Source organism: Cydia strobilella, chromosome 19, assembly GCF_947568885.1.
Source record: "Cydia strobilella chromosome 19, ilCydStro3.1, whole genome shotgun sequence".
NCBI classification, from domain to species: Eukaryota; Metazoa; Arthropoda; class Insecta; order Lepidoptera; family Tortricidae; genus Cydia; species Cydia strobilella.
This window is the reverse complement of record NC_086059.1, coordinates 13,846,828-13,862,873: the sequence shown is the minus strand read 5'-3', so window position 1 is coordinate 13,862,873 and position 16,046 is coordinate 13,846,828. Positions and strand designations below refer to the sequence as shown.

Below are 16,046 nucleotides of genomic sequence, written 5' to 3'. Positions count from 1 at the left end.
CTCCCCTTCCTCCTTCGGCATCAAACTTCAAGACCGATTGAGGAATGTCGAGATCCGACGCCGCATCAAGGTGCGAGACGTGGGTGACGTCATTACCAAGCTTAAATGGAGTTGGGCAGGACACGTTGCCTAGCAGATTGATGGCAGGTGGACCAAAATGTTGACGGATTGGTGGCCGCTTTCGGATGAAAGAAGCGGCTAGCGTCCGTTGGCTCGTTGGGTGGATGACGTTCGAAAAATCGGGGGGCACTTTTGGATGAGACTAGCCCAGGACCGGGATAAGTGGCGTACACGAAGAAAGGCCTATGCTCAGCAGTAGGCACCTGAAGGCTAAAATGGTGATGATGATGAACCACCAAATATGTAAAATAAGCTTTAATAAAAACTTTACAGGAATTTTCATTTTGTTTTTCTTTTTTACAAGAACAGAACCTTAAATTGCTTTTCTGTGAGGAAATATATTAAGATGTTTATGGATTTATATTTAGAATTTTAACTGAACTTCGACAAAGGACTTTCAAACTTTTATAATAAAAATACGTTGAAAGGTTTTTTTGTGCGCATCAATCTTTTAAGATGGAAAGGTCAAGCACATGAAGCATAAAGACTAGAGTTGTGCCGTTCCCGGGAACGGCAAAATACAGCCCCTCTCCGATGAAAAGCCACATATTTGCAAGGGCAGACTTCAACCGAAACGTAGAAAACATGATGTCAGCCCTGCATGTCAGGTGACAACTAAAACTCTCGCTAATTGCCACTACTCATACCTATTCATACCTAGCCATAGTGAACCGTAAGTACCTTAATAAGGTTGGTTAGTAATAAGTGTTTTGGTTGTCACCTGACGAATATCATAGTGATATAGGCAGCGGAGGGATCTGACCACAGCAAAAATGTGGTATTTTCTATAAAAAGGGACCTTATTGTCGATGGCGCTTACGCCATTATAAACGATGCTCCGATATAAATACAATACCGCGCGACGCTGTGCGGCGTAAGCGCCATCGACAATAAGGTCCCTTTTCATAGAAAATGCCCGAAATAAAATAAAAAATACATTTAATAAAACAAACCAGTGCGAGTCAAACTCGCCCACCGAGGGTTCCCTACAAATTAAACTTATTTGTTTTGCATTTAATTTTTAAAAATTGTATAGTTTCATATTTTTCCTCGTACTTGTGGTATAAGACAATATTACTTACCAAATTTCATAGTTCTATGTCAACGGGAAGTACCCTATAATTTTGATTCCCTTGAGAGTGGCGAAATAATTAACACGTTTTTTTATGCGGCATAAACGGCCGTATCTTTTTGTTTGATTTTTAGGGTTCCGTACCCAAAGGGTAAAAACGGGACCCTATTACCAAGACTCCGCTGTCCGTCTGTCTGTCTGTCACCAGGCTGTATCTCATGAACCGTGATAGCTACAGTTGAAATTTTCACAGATGATGTATTTCTGTTGCCGCTATAACAACAAATACTAAAAAGTATGTCCAGCGTGAGTCCGACTCGCACTTGGCCGGTTTTTTCCTTTTCAGGTACTGAACCGAGTTCGATCAATAATAACATTAACTATCAACTACACATTCTCAGAAGCAAATTTCATATTAATAGCCTTTGTGCAAAAATAATTACAAGCGATCGCACTCTCATACAAAACTAGTGAACTCATACAAAGAACACATTGATTAACTAATTACTAATTAATACATAAACACGAATATTACATTTAGATTAGAATCGAACCAAACGGTTGTTAGGTATCTCTTATGTAAGAGAATAAACACATAATTATAGCACATAATAAGTAATACCGTAAAATGGGGTGAGTAGAAGCAAAACTGACATTCAAACCTCGATAACATTTAATTTTTACATATGCAAACTGAATGGTGTATACAATAAGTGTCCCAGACGTTTGTATTTAAGTTTTTATTTTATTTTGGGTAGTTCCATTTCATAACTTAGACGATAAACAGGAAAAACCACCTCACCCCGTAGTCCCTCGTAATTGGGGTGAGATGGGTTTTCATACAAAGGTGATTTTGGAAATTTGTTGGATCTTTTTTTTTTAATTATGAGTATTACTATAGCTCCATTTTAAATTGGAATACATTATTTTTGTAGCAGTAGCCCTAAAAACCCAGTTCGTCCCCCTTTCAAACCTTCTCACCCCATTCATAACCAAACTCTCCCCGCGAACCGTACTCACGGTACTTAACGGTATTTAACATTTAATTTATTAGTCATGTAAGCCTGACCTGTAATTTATATTACCAATAAAGTATGAGTAAATATGAGTACGTAAGTAATGAATAGGCCGAATAGAATAATAAATGAGTGTGTTTGTTAGTACGTAAGTAAACATGTCAAGAAATATAGAGCGCCGAAATTACGAACTATTTGTTGCCAAAGTATATGAATAAAAGAATAAGTAAAATATAATTTATTGAACCAGAAAGAAAAAAAATCACACAGGCGTTCTCATCGCTTTAAGTCTTCCAGACAACCTTAGATCAGCAAGAATAAATAACAAAAAAACTAACTATTTAGAAACAAAAGGTAGTGCTCAAAATGACACTATAAAATGACAAAACAAAAACTCGCGCACGAAGGGTTCCGTACCATTACGGAAAAAACAGCAAAAAAATCACGTTTGTTGTATGGGAGCCCCATTTAAATATTTATGTTAGTATTTGTTGTTATAGCGGCAACAGAAATACATCATCTGTGAAAATTTCAACTGTCTAGCTATCACGGTTCATGAGATACAGCCTGGTGACAGACGGACAGACGGACAGACGGACACCAGAGTCTAGTATAGGGTCCCGTTTTTACCCTTTGGGTACGGAACCCTAAAAACGTAGACGTAGACCGGGACACTAAACCGGGATTTACCGGTTAAACCGGTAACCCAGTGTCGAATTGTGCTGGTAACCATGGCAGCAATAACGCGCTGCAATACTGCTGCAGTAATGCTGTCGACTGCATTACTGTACGAAACGTCAAATTTAATGCAGCAGCAGCTGGTGTAATCTGAATCCGAACAGTACCTTTAGACTATTAGTGTTATACCTACTTATACTGATTTTCCAACATTAAAAAGGTGTAGTTTACTTGAATCCTCTCATTGTAAAGCTTCATTCCCAAAGTTACATATAAAAAGCTCCATCGACTTAAATACATACCGAACCACCACGGTTGACATCCTCTGCCATCCGTTACACATTACACGTCACACACTCACAAACTCGCGTCCATACCACACACGTCTTTAACAATTCCAATCACATTCGAAATTTGAAAAATGCCGTTAAAACGATGTGTTTTTGTTTATATTTGGAACGCGAGACGTCTGGTCTCTCTTTAAGCTGGGTATAGACTGATGCGCGCGCCGGTACGTTGCCATGGCGACGCGGTACGGTGTTAAATGGCGTGGCCTTGTTTTTAAGCTTCAGGCGATAAACGAGACTGAAAAAGTTGCGGGTTAAGTTATGTAAATGATATTGAAGGGTAAGGTGTTTCCATCGGTGAAAATTGGAAACGGTTGTGGGCCATTTTTAACCTCATTGCAAAAAACAGAGTTGAAATTTTCACAGAGGCCGTGAGTTCAAGTCTCACCCAAGGCAATAATTTTTCCACTTTTTTACACCGTGTATACGTTTAGGATGAGAGATTGTTTGTGCACAGTGCACACTAATTACTGTCAAGGACAGCTAATTGTAAAACGGAGGAAACGGGTGATGGCACTGTCAATTTCCTTGACAAATTAAATTGGCATTGTGGCAATGATGTCAACTCTATTTCTCTTTGTGCTTTCGCGATTCGAGCTTTCAAATCCGTCCGCGGTATGTCCTTGAACCCGGGTATATCTTTAACCCTTAAATACATATTGTTGCCAAATGTATACAAAGCATTGGAACAGCTTACAGATTCAACAGAAAAAAGCTTACACAAGCATGATGACATAAGCTTAAAAAAAATTCCAACCAAAAATTTAAAATCATGCATTTAAGGGTTAAACTACGTTTAGAGTTCCGTACATCGTTAGGAAAAAAAAAGAAAAAAAAAACGGAACCCTTATAGGATCACTTAAATTTTTTGTCCGTCCATCCGTCCGTCCGGTACTTTTACCTACATTACACCAGTAACGCTGTTGCAGTCGCCATCCGAACGCCACCTTAAGCCATAGTTCAATGAATTAAATCAAATGAGATAATCAACTAATTTGATTAATTTACAGTCGGATAATTGTCTCAATTCTCAGACAAAAGGCTATCGCAAGGTGACCTATTTCCAAAATAAGCCAAAATTTTCCTTCCAAAACATTTTAAGTACGTACTGATTGCTTTGTCACTTAAGGCCGTTCCCTCGGTTTGCCGCTGTTACTGTCACATTTCGCAAGAAAGAACGGGAAAGATAATGCACGCCAAGTGTCAATTTTGATCGAATTTTGTCGATTTCTATTTATTTTAAAAAACGTTACCTTACAATATCGAAATTCGAAAGCTATGAAATTACTATTTAAGTTAAGATTGTTTTTTCTTCTTTTTTTGTTTATATTATCACATAATAAATAAGCGAGTAAAGTTGGATTAAAAGTCCGAGTTAGAGGTTACTTTGGCAATTAATTGTATCGAGCGAAGTGTCATAATTCGTGTATCAGAAGCTATGTTATTAAAGATAATATAGTCAAGAACTACATATATTTTTTCCACGTCTACTAATATCAACCCCTCTTAGAAAAACATGATCATGTAAGGAGATTTTTCGCCTTCTGGCTCAGGGAACCGCCTTGTTTTTAAATTCACAGATCCTTTCTTCCAAAATGTCGTAAGTGTATGTATACCTCTTTGTCACATACGCTGCCGAGTACGAGTAAGAGACACAATTGGTATTTCCTTTGTTTCAAAATGTAGTAAGTGTATACATATATTTAACGCTTTGTTACTTAAGCTGTTTTTGAATTCATGTGACACAAATTTGAGTATAAACTTAGTTCCTGTAAATACAACTCTAATAGCAATGCGTAGACTCGAAATTTGAAAAGTATTCGAGCAGGAATAAGGTGATTTATAATTTCGGGTGTGATAATTAATTAATAAGAAGACACTTTGTCCGTTGTTTAATGTCCTATCGGTTTATAATATTGGCTATGTGTGTGTCTGTAGCGCTGCCTTGGTGTTTATTGGAAACATTAGCTAAGTATTAGACATTAAAACTACTACTAACTAACAAAACTTCCGTGAGACACAGACATATTAAACATATTAATAACGGAACGGGTCACTCACGTATTTTAAGTCGAAAACGCTCGACATGTGACGTGACGTGGCGTGTATGTTATGTGACGTGAGTGACCCGTTATTTATATGTTTAATACTACTAACTACTAGACTCCAAAACATGTCGCGCGAGTGACTAAAACAAGTAAGTCTAAAGCGTGAAATTATTTAACGTTAGTATAACGGTAGTGGTTAGTACAACAGTTTAAATTCGATTAAATTCGACGTATTAGACAATTCAGTCTCTTAAATAGTGGCTTAAATTAATCAGCAAAAATTCATATTTTTTCCTAGCAGTGCGTTATCGTCGATTTTTGTCCCCGTGCAAATGGTCAACACTAACACAATGAACTTTGACATATTCTTTTCCAAGCTTTAGGGCCAGTTGCACTAACCACAGTTAATAGACTGATCAACGTCACGCAGCAGAGTTCTACATTATTCCTCTACAATAAAATTTAGCGAACGCTTTAACGGTGACAGACGGTACTTTATACGGGGTTAAACTGTACGGGTAACTGTAGGGTTAAACGGTTAACATCGAGTTAGTTGGCTAACCCTGGAACGCGAGTGGCACTAATTCGATTGGTGCAAAGAACCTGTTTTAATTTAACGCCTTTACTTTTACACGAGCAATATTTTGAATTAATGACAATAATACTGCCATACTAAGCAAGAATAAGGATCGAATCTATTAGCCCATTTAATTGCTATATTCCGCCTTATATTATATAAGTGTATCTTTAAAAAAAAAAAAACATTAAATAAATCTTCACTGCCTGTAAATATGTTCGGACTAACCTACACAATTATAAAACTTACAGCGACAAAGATAAAAGGCTAGGCAGACAACACCTTCTAGTACCACCTCGCCGAAGACTGGCAAAGGCCCGCGCGATGCTCGATGTTGTCGGACCTAACCTATACAACCGTGTCCCTGTGGACATTAAAAATTCGCCTAGCGATGCCATATTTTCCAAAAAGCTTAAAAACATGCTCATCGAATTAGCATGCTATAGTACTAACGAGTTTCTGCAAAGAGATCGTTACACCCACTTATAAATTTTGTATTATATTTTACGCCTACTGTTACCATGTGTAATTTGTGTATAAAGCCCTACTTACTGTTACTGTTGGTTCTGCAATTGTGAACATGTAAATAAATAATATGCAACACTTAGTTATAAATTATATCAACTTAGTTATAAGATATTGACGTGTAAACTGTATTTAATGTATGTTTATAAATAAAAAAATCTGAATCTGAATCTGTATCTAAGGATCGCATGGTTTTTTTCTAGAAAAGTGCAACGATTTTGATAGCATACGCAGTGCAAGTGTTATTTATACGTCATAATTTCATACAAGTTTGACGTTTAAAATAACACTTGCACTGCGTGTACTATAAAAATCGTTACAGACTTAATCTTGGTTTAACTATAATTCAATAGTGGCCGAATGCTGTTGTAAAATTCAATATAACATTTAAAACCTTCGCGCTCTGAATTACATATTAAATCACATTTATAATGAGGTCCATCGCGAATTTATTTTGTTACCTTTAGTTACCGACGTTTCGACACAGGTTTCACTGGTCGCGGTCGCGGCTTCTGACGTCCAAGCAAATCGCGATAGACCCGATTAAGATGTGATTTAATATGTGTTAAATTTAAGTTTCTGACCCTCAACGCCCATCGGGTCATTGTCGTGAAAACCTTTGAAGGTTTTCACGACAACAACAACAAACAAACAACAAACAAAAACACGTTGGTTTGTTTGAACAAAGACTTGTGTTAAGGCAAAAATCGCCCAGGAAAATTTAAGCACACAAAATCTTCGATTCCCTCGCGATTTTTTCATTCATTGAATGTTTCCCTGCTTACATTACTATTATGACGACGTTTACATATTCGGGACACAGTCGGGTGAATAATCTAACAAATGCGGTACCAAATATAGGTACATTGGTACCTATATTTCCGATCAAAGCGGGTGTATTGATAATAGATAACCGATAGGACAGCCTTGACCGCCGCTGCACATACACAAGCGAGATATAGATCATTTACCTACTAGACTAGGTGTAGCATAAATCTTGATGCAACCAGTTACTGTCAAAAAATGGTTTGGTAACACACATTTATTGCTGTCTGTACTTTTAAGGGTTCCGTACCTCAAAAGGAAAAAAACAGAACCCTTATAGGATCACTCGTGCGTCTCTCTGTCTGTCCGTCTTTCACAGCCCATTTTCTCCAAAAGTACTGGAACAAATTAGCTGAAATTTGGTACACGGCAAATGTAAGTTTGTAACCCAAAGGCGGACATGTAACGTAAACAATTGAATTTTAAACACGTGGGCCACTTTTAGGGGTAAATGAGAAAATTAAAAAATAAAGGTTTTCAAACTATATCGTGTTAATGTCAAATGAAAGAGCTCATGTGGAGAATCTCAAATACATATATATATTTTGTAATTTTAAAATAAATAGTTTAGAGGTTATTTAAGAAACTAGCCCAAAAATGACAGTTATCGGCTATTTCTATTATAAAACGACTACATGTCCTAATTGTCAGTAGATGTTTCTCATTGTAAGTGAATGTGTAATTATTTTATGAAAAATACATGTCTTAAATTTATCTGACGCAGAGTCTAAAGGCACAGGGCGGACACGCTATATATTAAAAATCACTTGCATTTCTATGTGTGAACGGCACGTCTGTACACGCGTCATGCGTCATTATGTGTGAGTAAGTTGCTTAAAAATAGTACTGAGCGGCCGGCAGACGGCGGTGGTGTCGCGGAGCGAGGTAATTCGAGTCGGGGCGGGGCGGTGCGTGGCCGTTCTATATGATAATACTATTACTTATTCTGTTCTAAAGGCTATTCTACGAAGTGAAGCGATTGCTTGGTAAAGTGATATCTATGGCTATTGGCTTGTGGTGTCACACAGATGGAAAGCATGGCTATCTACATAATGTTACACGCAAAACGGCAAACAGCAGTGTTGGTTTTACTTACTTCAAAAAGTAGGAACTTGACGGGAACTTTTCTAGGTGTTAATCTCGGATCGGGTCACATGTATTTTAAGTCGAAAAATGTTTGACATGTTTCACTCCGTACCGAGGAGCGTCATCAGGAGTCGGCGTCTGCGCCGGTCCGTCACCGTCAACGCAAGCTCCTGATGACGCTACTCGGTACGGAGTGAAACATGTCGAGCGTTTTTCGACTTAAAATACGTGAGTGACCCGTTATTAATATGTTTAATATGTCTCACGTGTGTGTCTCACGGAAGTTTTGTTTTTGAAATCAGTTATGCCGATTTAGAAAATCCTTCTTTTGTTTGACAAATCAAACTGCAGTACTGGTAATAGGATCCTGGAGAAATTGAGATTTTTTTTACCTTTTGGACGCCAAAGACGGATTAATCGGTCAAAGACCACAGACCAACATAGACCTACGTGCATGTGCAAAAAGTTCAATTTCAGTTTTGACATTTCGGTGACGTGGCGTCCAAATGATAGCTTTTGTGTTTGACACGGCGTCGAAAAGGTTAATACGATATATATTAGGAACAACAACGGTACAGGTACGACCTTCAAACCTTCAAGAAAATAACTTACTCCCATTTTAAAGGCCGACAACGCACATGCAACCTCTCTGGTATTACAGGCGACCATGGGCAACGGTAGTTGCTTACCATAAGACGATTTGTCTGCTTATTGGCCTCCTTAAAAAAAAAATCTAAAAATGACGGGAACAAATCAAATTATTTTTATGAAATATTTTGATGTGATTTTTAAGTAGTCACACTACCATATATAAACTTATAAACTGAAATGGATATCATACACTAAAAAACCGGCCAAGTGCGAGTCGGACTCGCGCACGAAGGGTTCCGTATCATTACCCAAAAAATGGCAAACAAACACGTTTGTTGTAGGTATGGGAACCCCACTTAAATATTTATTCCGTTTTTAGTATTTGTTGTTATAGCGGCAACAGAAATACATCATCTGTGAAAATTTCAACTGTCTAGCTATCACGGTTCATAAGATACAGCCTGGTGACAGACGGAAGGAGAGTGGAGTCTTAGTAATAGGGTCCAGTTTTTACCCTTTGGGTACGGAACCCTAAAAATTATTAAAACTCTAAAAATGTGATCTACAAATGATTCGGGTATTATTTTAGTAACATTGTGCATTTGCTCTCGAAAAGCGTCGTGTCGTTAAGTGTAATTATTTGTAATACTAACTCTAGATTAAGTTATTGTATGACCTAACCCTATGCACGTCAAGTTCTAAATAAAGATATTTTAATTTCAATTTCAATTCAATTTCAATTTTAATTCAATAGCAGCAACAGAAATACATCATCTGTGAAAATTTCATCTGTCCAGCTATCACGGTTCATGAGATACAGCCTGGTGACAGACGGACGGACAGACAGACGGACAGCTTAGTGATAGGGTCCCATTTTTACCCTTTCGATACGGAACTCTAAATACTAAATAGACATCATAGGTACAGAACCATAAAAGCACAGTTCCTACTCCCACTTGGCCAGTTTTTTGTCATTCGTCATTGCCACTGCACGGCCTCAGTCACATCACAGGGTGACGTCAATTAGTCACGGAGCGTCATTAAAAAAGTATTAATAGTTAGTAATGTTATACTGTTACTTCAAATTTTTATCTTATTTTATTTATTTTCGCCCTCTTTTATAAATTTATTGACTTTCCTCTAGTCTATTGTACGCAGTGCTATATTTGTCTACCGTTCTTCATCAATTCTCATCTACTCAAAGGTTAACTGGAAGAAATCCCTTAAAGGGATAAGTTCGCCTTTGTACTGCCTATTTCTGTGCCATATTTGTGTTCTATGTCTTTGTACTGTATAAAGAGTTTATACATACATACATACATACATAATAGTTTTGGACGGGTCTCTATTGTTTCCCATATAGTTTTAAGTCATAATGTATTGTTTGTCCACATTTTCGTTAGTCATAATTTGGTTTTTCTCAGAAAAGCGTAACTTTTCAGGATTGCCATAAAACAAACCTAACCTATCTATAGGATAACCTGAGGAAAATCCTGAAAAGTTAACGGTTTCAGAATTATGACCAATGATAATATGACAATCATTACGTTATGACTTTCAATAATTATGTCAAACAAAGGGACCCCGTTTTGGACACAAGGGCCTGACACTCTTTGATTGAGAAAGATAGTCTTATTCCGATTCCTATAAGAGGAAAGATCAAATAGTGCCATGCTTTGTCCTTATCACCGACCGGGTGGCATCACAGGTAGGAGGCGATGGCGAAATACCGAAATTTATAAGAGTGAAAGAGAAAAAATCTTATGATGCCCACCTTTTATATGAATATTCTTTCTCTTACATATTCGAGCGATAAAGAGGCAGATAGCGAATTTTCGGATTCGCGTTTCCCGGCAGGTCCTCTGTAAGCAAACCGCCTTGATGCATCAATGTCATATTTTTATTAGGTATCTCTGAAAACTTGTCAAAAACCTGTTAAAGGTACAGTATGTATAAGTTACTCTATGGTTTACTAAAAAGGCTTAGTCTTGCACTCCGGTGGCAGAACATTGCAGTAATATCCCCTATTGAAAAATAGTCAAAGCACCTCCAAAACTCAATAAGTATAATTAAGATACGAATGCAGATTTTAAAAGTTTGTATGGAAACTAGCTCCCGATTTACTTGACGCCACGATAACCTTGACCTTATTAAGGATATAACGAACAGACAAAGAGTATTACAAAAAGGACATCCTGCAATTCTCACGCGTTACTCACTCTACTGACTCATTATACAGAATATACAGTCTACGGGTCATTTCGAACCTACGCGGACATGAATGATACTTAAATCATGCTATTTAGTTCGCTCGTAATTGTCCGTACATGTATTGGCGAGGGCGAGACGCACGATAAGTACCTATACATGTTTCAAATATCATTCTTAAGTCAGTGTACGTTCTAATTAGCCTGTCATTATTAAAGCCTACTCAATAAATGCCAAATAGTATTCGTACGGCGAAGAGAAACGGCCTAATTTATAGTGTATTGATAAAAACTGCGGGTTTTTTTACTTTTTATCGCCATTGTAAAGTAATTGGGTTTAGCTTACCAGTTAAATCGGTGGCTTTGTGGTCAGTGCACGTGAAGAACATGTTTTTTAAATGGTTTTTGTTGATGGTGAGTTTTTGTTTTAGTTAGTTTAGTGTTGTTAGTAAATAATTACTAAATAGGTGTGATGAGAAGTTTTGATGAAACTTTCTTTACTTTATAATCTCGTTAAAAATATGGAAAATTCTTGTAAAATTACGTTTTAAATTTAAAAGATTTGTGGTTATAGATTTTTTTGTTATAAGTTTTACAAATTTTTATTAACAGATCTGTTTAGAAGTATAATAAGTAATGCGAGTATTTTTGATAACAGCTTTTAATGCTATGAAATAATTTTAAAAGACTATTTTAATTTAGCCATACGAGTAACTAACACAGTGCAATTAATTTTTGAAATTGATCAAACAGCAATGTATTACCTCCGACGTCCACGGGGACAACGCCGTCCTCGAAACGTCGGAGGTAAATCTTAAAACTTAAATACGCAATTAAGTCCTGTTTTACAATTTAATAACAGTAGGTACCTATTGTTTAATTACTTAGTGCTATATTAACACATACAGTAGTCAGACCAAGCTAACTCTGCATAGCATTTGCAATGGCAAAGTGTGGCTATGATATTATTAATGTCAATTTTTTTTTAAACATCTTTCTCTACTCAATTTTTTCTGTTCAAATTGGTGCAAAGTTAATACCTAAGATGGACTTTATTAAAACTCTTGTAGGTTAAATTGCTTTCAGCAACGACTATACTATAACAGTGTACTAAACTAGCCAATTCTCCTTATTTTTTCGAAAAAATTGTTTAAGTACGAGTATTTGTGTAAAATACCTCCTCGGGTATTTTATATTAAGAGTTTTTATAATGTTCAGTAAATAATCAATTATATCTTTCGAAAGTTTTTTTGTTATCTATTTCCCAGAAATGTTTTATGATTAAAATAAAAACGGGGAGTCACTGCTTATACAGGACAAGTTTACCTACTCATCACTAAATCATCCTAAAACTTAGCATTTCATTAACATTTAAATTAAGTATAAATCTATAGAAATATTTTATAATGACGTGAGTAAAATTCTACTTTATTTCATAAATTAAATAGGTATAACTACCTATACATGATAAACATATAAAATAACATATGAACAAATAAACCTACTAAATTAAATCTAAAACCCTAAATAAATTCAAAAATGTACACACACATCATAAAACATATAATGACTAGGTATCTTCGTTTATTTTCAGACAATTTTGACAAAAGTATCTTCAACGGTTGTTGCAGAACAAGATTACTACAAACATGACGAATACGAAGATTACGAATACGATGATCCAACATTGGATAAAGTAGAAAACGCCCCAACAGATAAAACTCAAGCTACTTCATACAAATATGCAAAAGACGAACCAGGTGAAATTTCGACAATTAAATGGTTAAAACAACTTGTACATGAGGATCCTGAGAGTAATAAAGCTCTATCAAATACCGATGAAGCTACTGGTAATGAAGAAGAAGTAACATACATACTTACAGACAAACCTATAGATGATAAACCTGGTTATGAAGTTACAGAAATTGTTGATGATATACCAAACATTGTAACTTATAAGCCCATAGTAACTAATTTCACTATTAAATTACCTTTGAATAATGCCACAAGTATCAACGAAAATAAGAAGAATAAAGGTAATGTCCCAAGAAAGAGTTCAATAAATATATTTCACGTGAATGCTGAATTTGATGATGATAAAGATAAGAAACCTGTAATTCAAAACATAAACATTCATAGAATACCTTTTGGTATTTTTAAAGTAAAAGATAATGTAGATAAAATCAAAGATGATGTTTTTAATTATGTGCATAGTACCGAATTTTATAATGAACCACACGAAGAACATTATTTTCCAAATATACTGGCGGCGCCTGGAAACATTATACGAAAATTAAGAGAGAAAGGATCTGCTTTATACCATAAGTTTTTTAGCTAACTTCTGTGATGTCAGTTATAGAATAAATAAATGAAATGAAACGGTTTTTTTTATTTACTAAACAGTAACACTTCCACAAACGACAGAATAATATTATTAAATTTATTAATGATATTAAAAAAAGTTAAAACTTAACTTTTAATCAGTAATATTTGAATTTGCTTGGTGCGTATCTATGTAATTTTGCAGTTTGTTATGATTTATATTGGGTATATGCGACAAAACGGAGTACAGATACACTTTATACATGTATGAAAACTAAAGATGCATGGCCACAATTTTTAAAATGTTTTACTTGTTATATAAGTATTATCAAAGATAGATATAACTCCGTAATAGATGGATACAGTTTAAGGAAAAAACGTGCCTCGAAAATCAAGAAAATTTGATCCTCGATCAGAGGGCGCTACTAGCTTTGGCCTACTGTCGTATAGATGGCGTTGACGGTTTCGTTTGTTATTTGACAATTTTAACGCATATCAGTGAAAGAACATGGGTCAAAATCATTTATCCACATTTTATCGTATTTTTATATATCTTCATTTTTAGTTTTAAGGTGTGTCGATAGATGGCAGTGAATTTACTGGGGTTACAAAATATACTATGACAGTACCGCTCTATCTTATTATATCCACTTTCATATTATTACATTTAATACTTTTTTAATATTAATTTCACTTACTTAAAAGTATGTCACATATTCCTATGCCCTCATTCCGAGCACATTAACAAAAGCAAATAAGAGCTCGTATATAGTAAGTAAATTTCGAAGGCAATTTCTCTCGCTGCGTACCGGCACGGAATATTAATGTAGGAAAATATGTTTACACATTTCTCTTGATTTCTTGACAATTCTTGGAAAGCTTTATTTTATTTTGGAGTTTTGAGCAAGTAACGTGATAAAAGCATAAAGCTGAAATCTTACATTACTTAATTTTATTATACTAATGATACCTAAGAGAAAATTTACCTATGTTAATAAAATTAATGGTTAAAACATTTATCACAGTATGGCTAGAAATAATAGTAAGTGGGCGATTTTTTATTTTGATGACACATTTTTAAGAGCTCTTTATTATAGGCGGAAAAAATACGACATCAAACCAAGTCTCGTTGAGTTACTAGTCCATAATCCAGGAACAAATATATCTGTGATAAACACACATAAATATGTCCTTACCAGGATTCGAACCGGGACCTTGTACTTCATAGGCAGTCACCGGGTCTAGGAGGCCGTTGTCTCAGCAAGTAAAGCATTTTTTAATACACATGGAATATCACGCACAGGATTATATGCAATGTTTCAAATCTGTTTTAAATTATTTAAGAACGCGTATGGGTAAAATTTTACGTTTAACCTACTGGTCGATGAACGCAATTGTCCTGATTGGGGATATTATATGGAGTTGTTAGATTAAAAATATCAAATAGGTTTTTTATACCTACCGATTGGTTGATTGAACGCCATTATTATCCTCGAGTCGTGCGAGAAGCGATTGATATCAAGAAGCACACCAGAAATTTATATGTGGTGATCATTTGGGGCGGAGACAAATGAGAATTCACCCATTGACGTTGTACGTTTGATGAAAAAGTATTACAAAACGTTCATACGGCAGTTTTAGTTTTGCCAGTAGCCGCTGGCGCTAGCAGGTGCAAGCTGGTTTTTGACAGATGGTATGGTCGCATTCATAATTATTAATTGTCTATGGATTTGTTTGTTTGTTTCTTGAATGTTTTTCTTTTTTTTTTTCTTGTATACTTGTTTTTTTATTTTTGTTTGTGCTCTTCATGTATATTTTTTTGGTTTGGTTAATATGTTTGTATATAATTAGGTATTCTTTGTGTGTAGCTTTGTAATGTTTTAATATGTATCTTTGTGTGTTATCTGTCGTGGCATCACCGAATGGGCCCTACGGAAGACCAGCGCTGGCTTTATAGCTAGTATTATGCTGAGTTGGGTCCATTTCGTGATGCACACTTGATGATCTCTTCTTTTCTTGCTGTTGTTGTCTGTACATGTTCGTACTTGTGTTGTGATCGTCACGAATAAATGTCTTTTATCTTTATCTTTTATCTTTATCATAATAATTATGAACTGGATCGGCCACACGCTCCGAAGGGACCCGAATCACATCCCGAGGCAAGCCCTAGACATGAATCCCCAAGGAAAGCGGAAGCGTGGTCGCCCTAAGCAAGGGGATATAGGAAGTAAGTAAGTCAAGTAAGTCAATTCATAGCTAGTATTTTAATTCATAGCTTCTGATCCTTGACACACTGAGCTCTATTTCTTGCCCAATAAAATCACTTTTGTTATAAAACAACAATTTTACATTTTATATTAAAGAACTACTATTTTTATTTCATTCTACGAAGAAAGGATTGGTTATTGCAGATATATAATTGTAAGTATCAAAGACGAACTTTTGCCTATGAGGGATCTCTTCTAATAAACTTTCAAAAGTAATTAAAATTTTCTTTAAGTAAAATTAAAAACATAATTTTTTTTCGTCCTAAATTGGTATTTCATATTTATTTCACCCAGAATGAACTCTTCAAACTTAGCAAACCTTATCAAATATATCTTAAAAAAGACTACATAAAATAATAATTGGT

The 16,046-nt window shown here is 35.5% G+C and overlaps 1 protein-coding gene across 1 annotated transcript; it reads left to right on the top strand.

Annotated features, from left to right (window-relative positions):
- The first annotated feature begins 11,174 nt into the window (after positions 1-11,174).
- Positions 11,175-13,430, top strand: LOC134750316 (uncharacterized). Its single transcript, XM_063685480.1, has 2 exons — positions 11,175-11,506; positions 12,687-13,430. The coding sequence occupies exons 1-2, from the start codon at positions 11,324-11,326 to the stop codon at positions 13,428-13,430; spliced, it is 927 nt and encodes a 308-aa protein (XP_063541550.1). The 5' UTR covers positions 11,175-11,323.
- The last annotated feature ends 2,616 nt before the right edge of the window (positions 13,431-16,046 follow it).

Excerpts from the sequence above, each read along its gene's own strand:
- LOC134750316 (XM_063685480.1), top strand. The coding sequence starts at position 11,324 with ATGCCAAATAGTATTCGTACGGCGAAGAGAAACGGCCTAATTTATAGT. Across the intron at positions 11,507-12,686 it reads TTAAATGGTTTTTGTTGATG|ACAATTTTGACAAAAGTATC; the intron begins GTGAGTTTTTGT and ends GTTTATTTTCAG.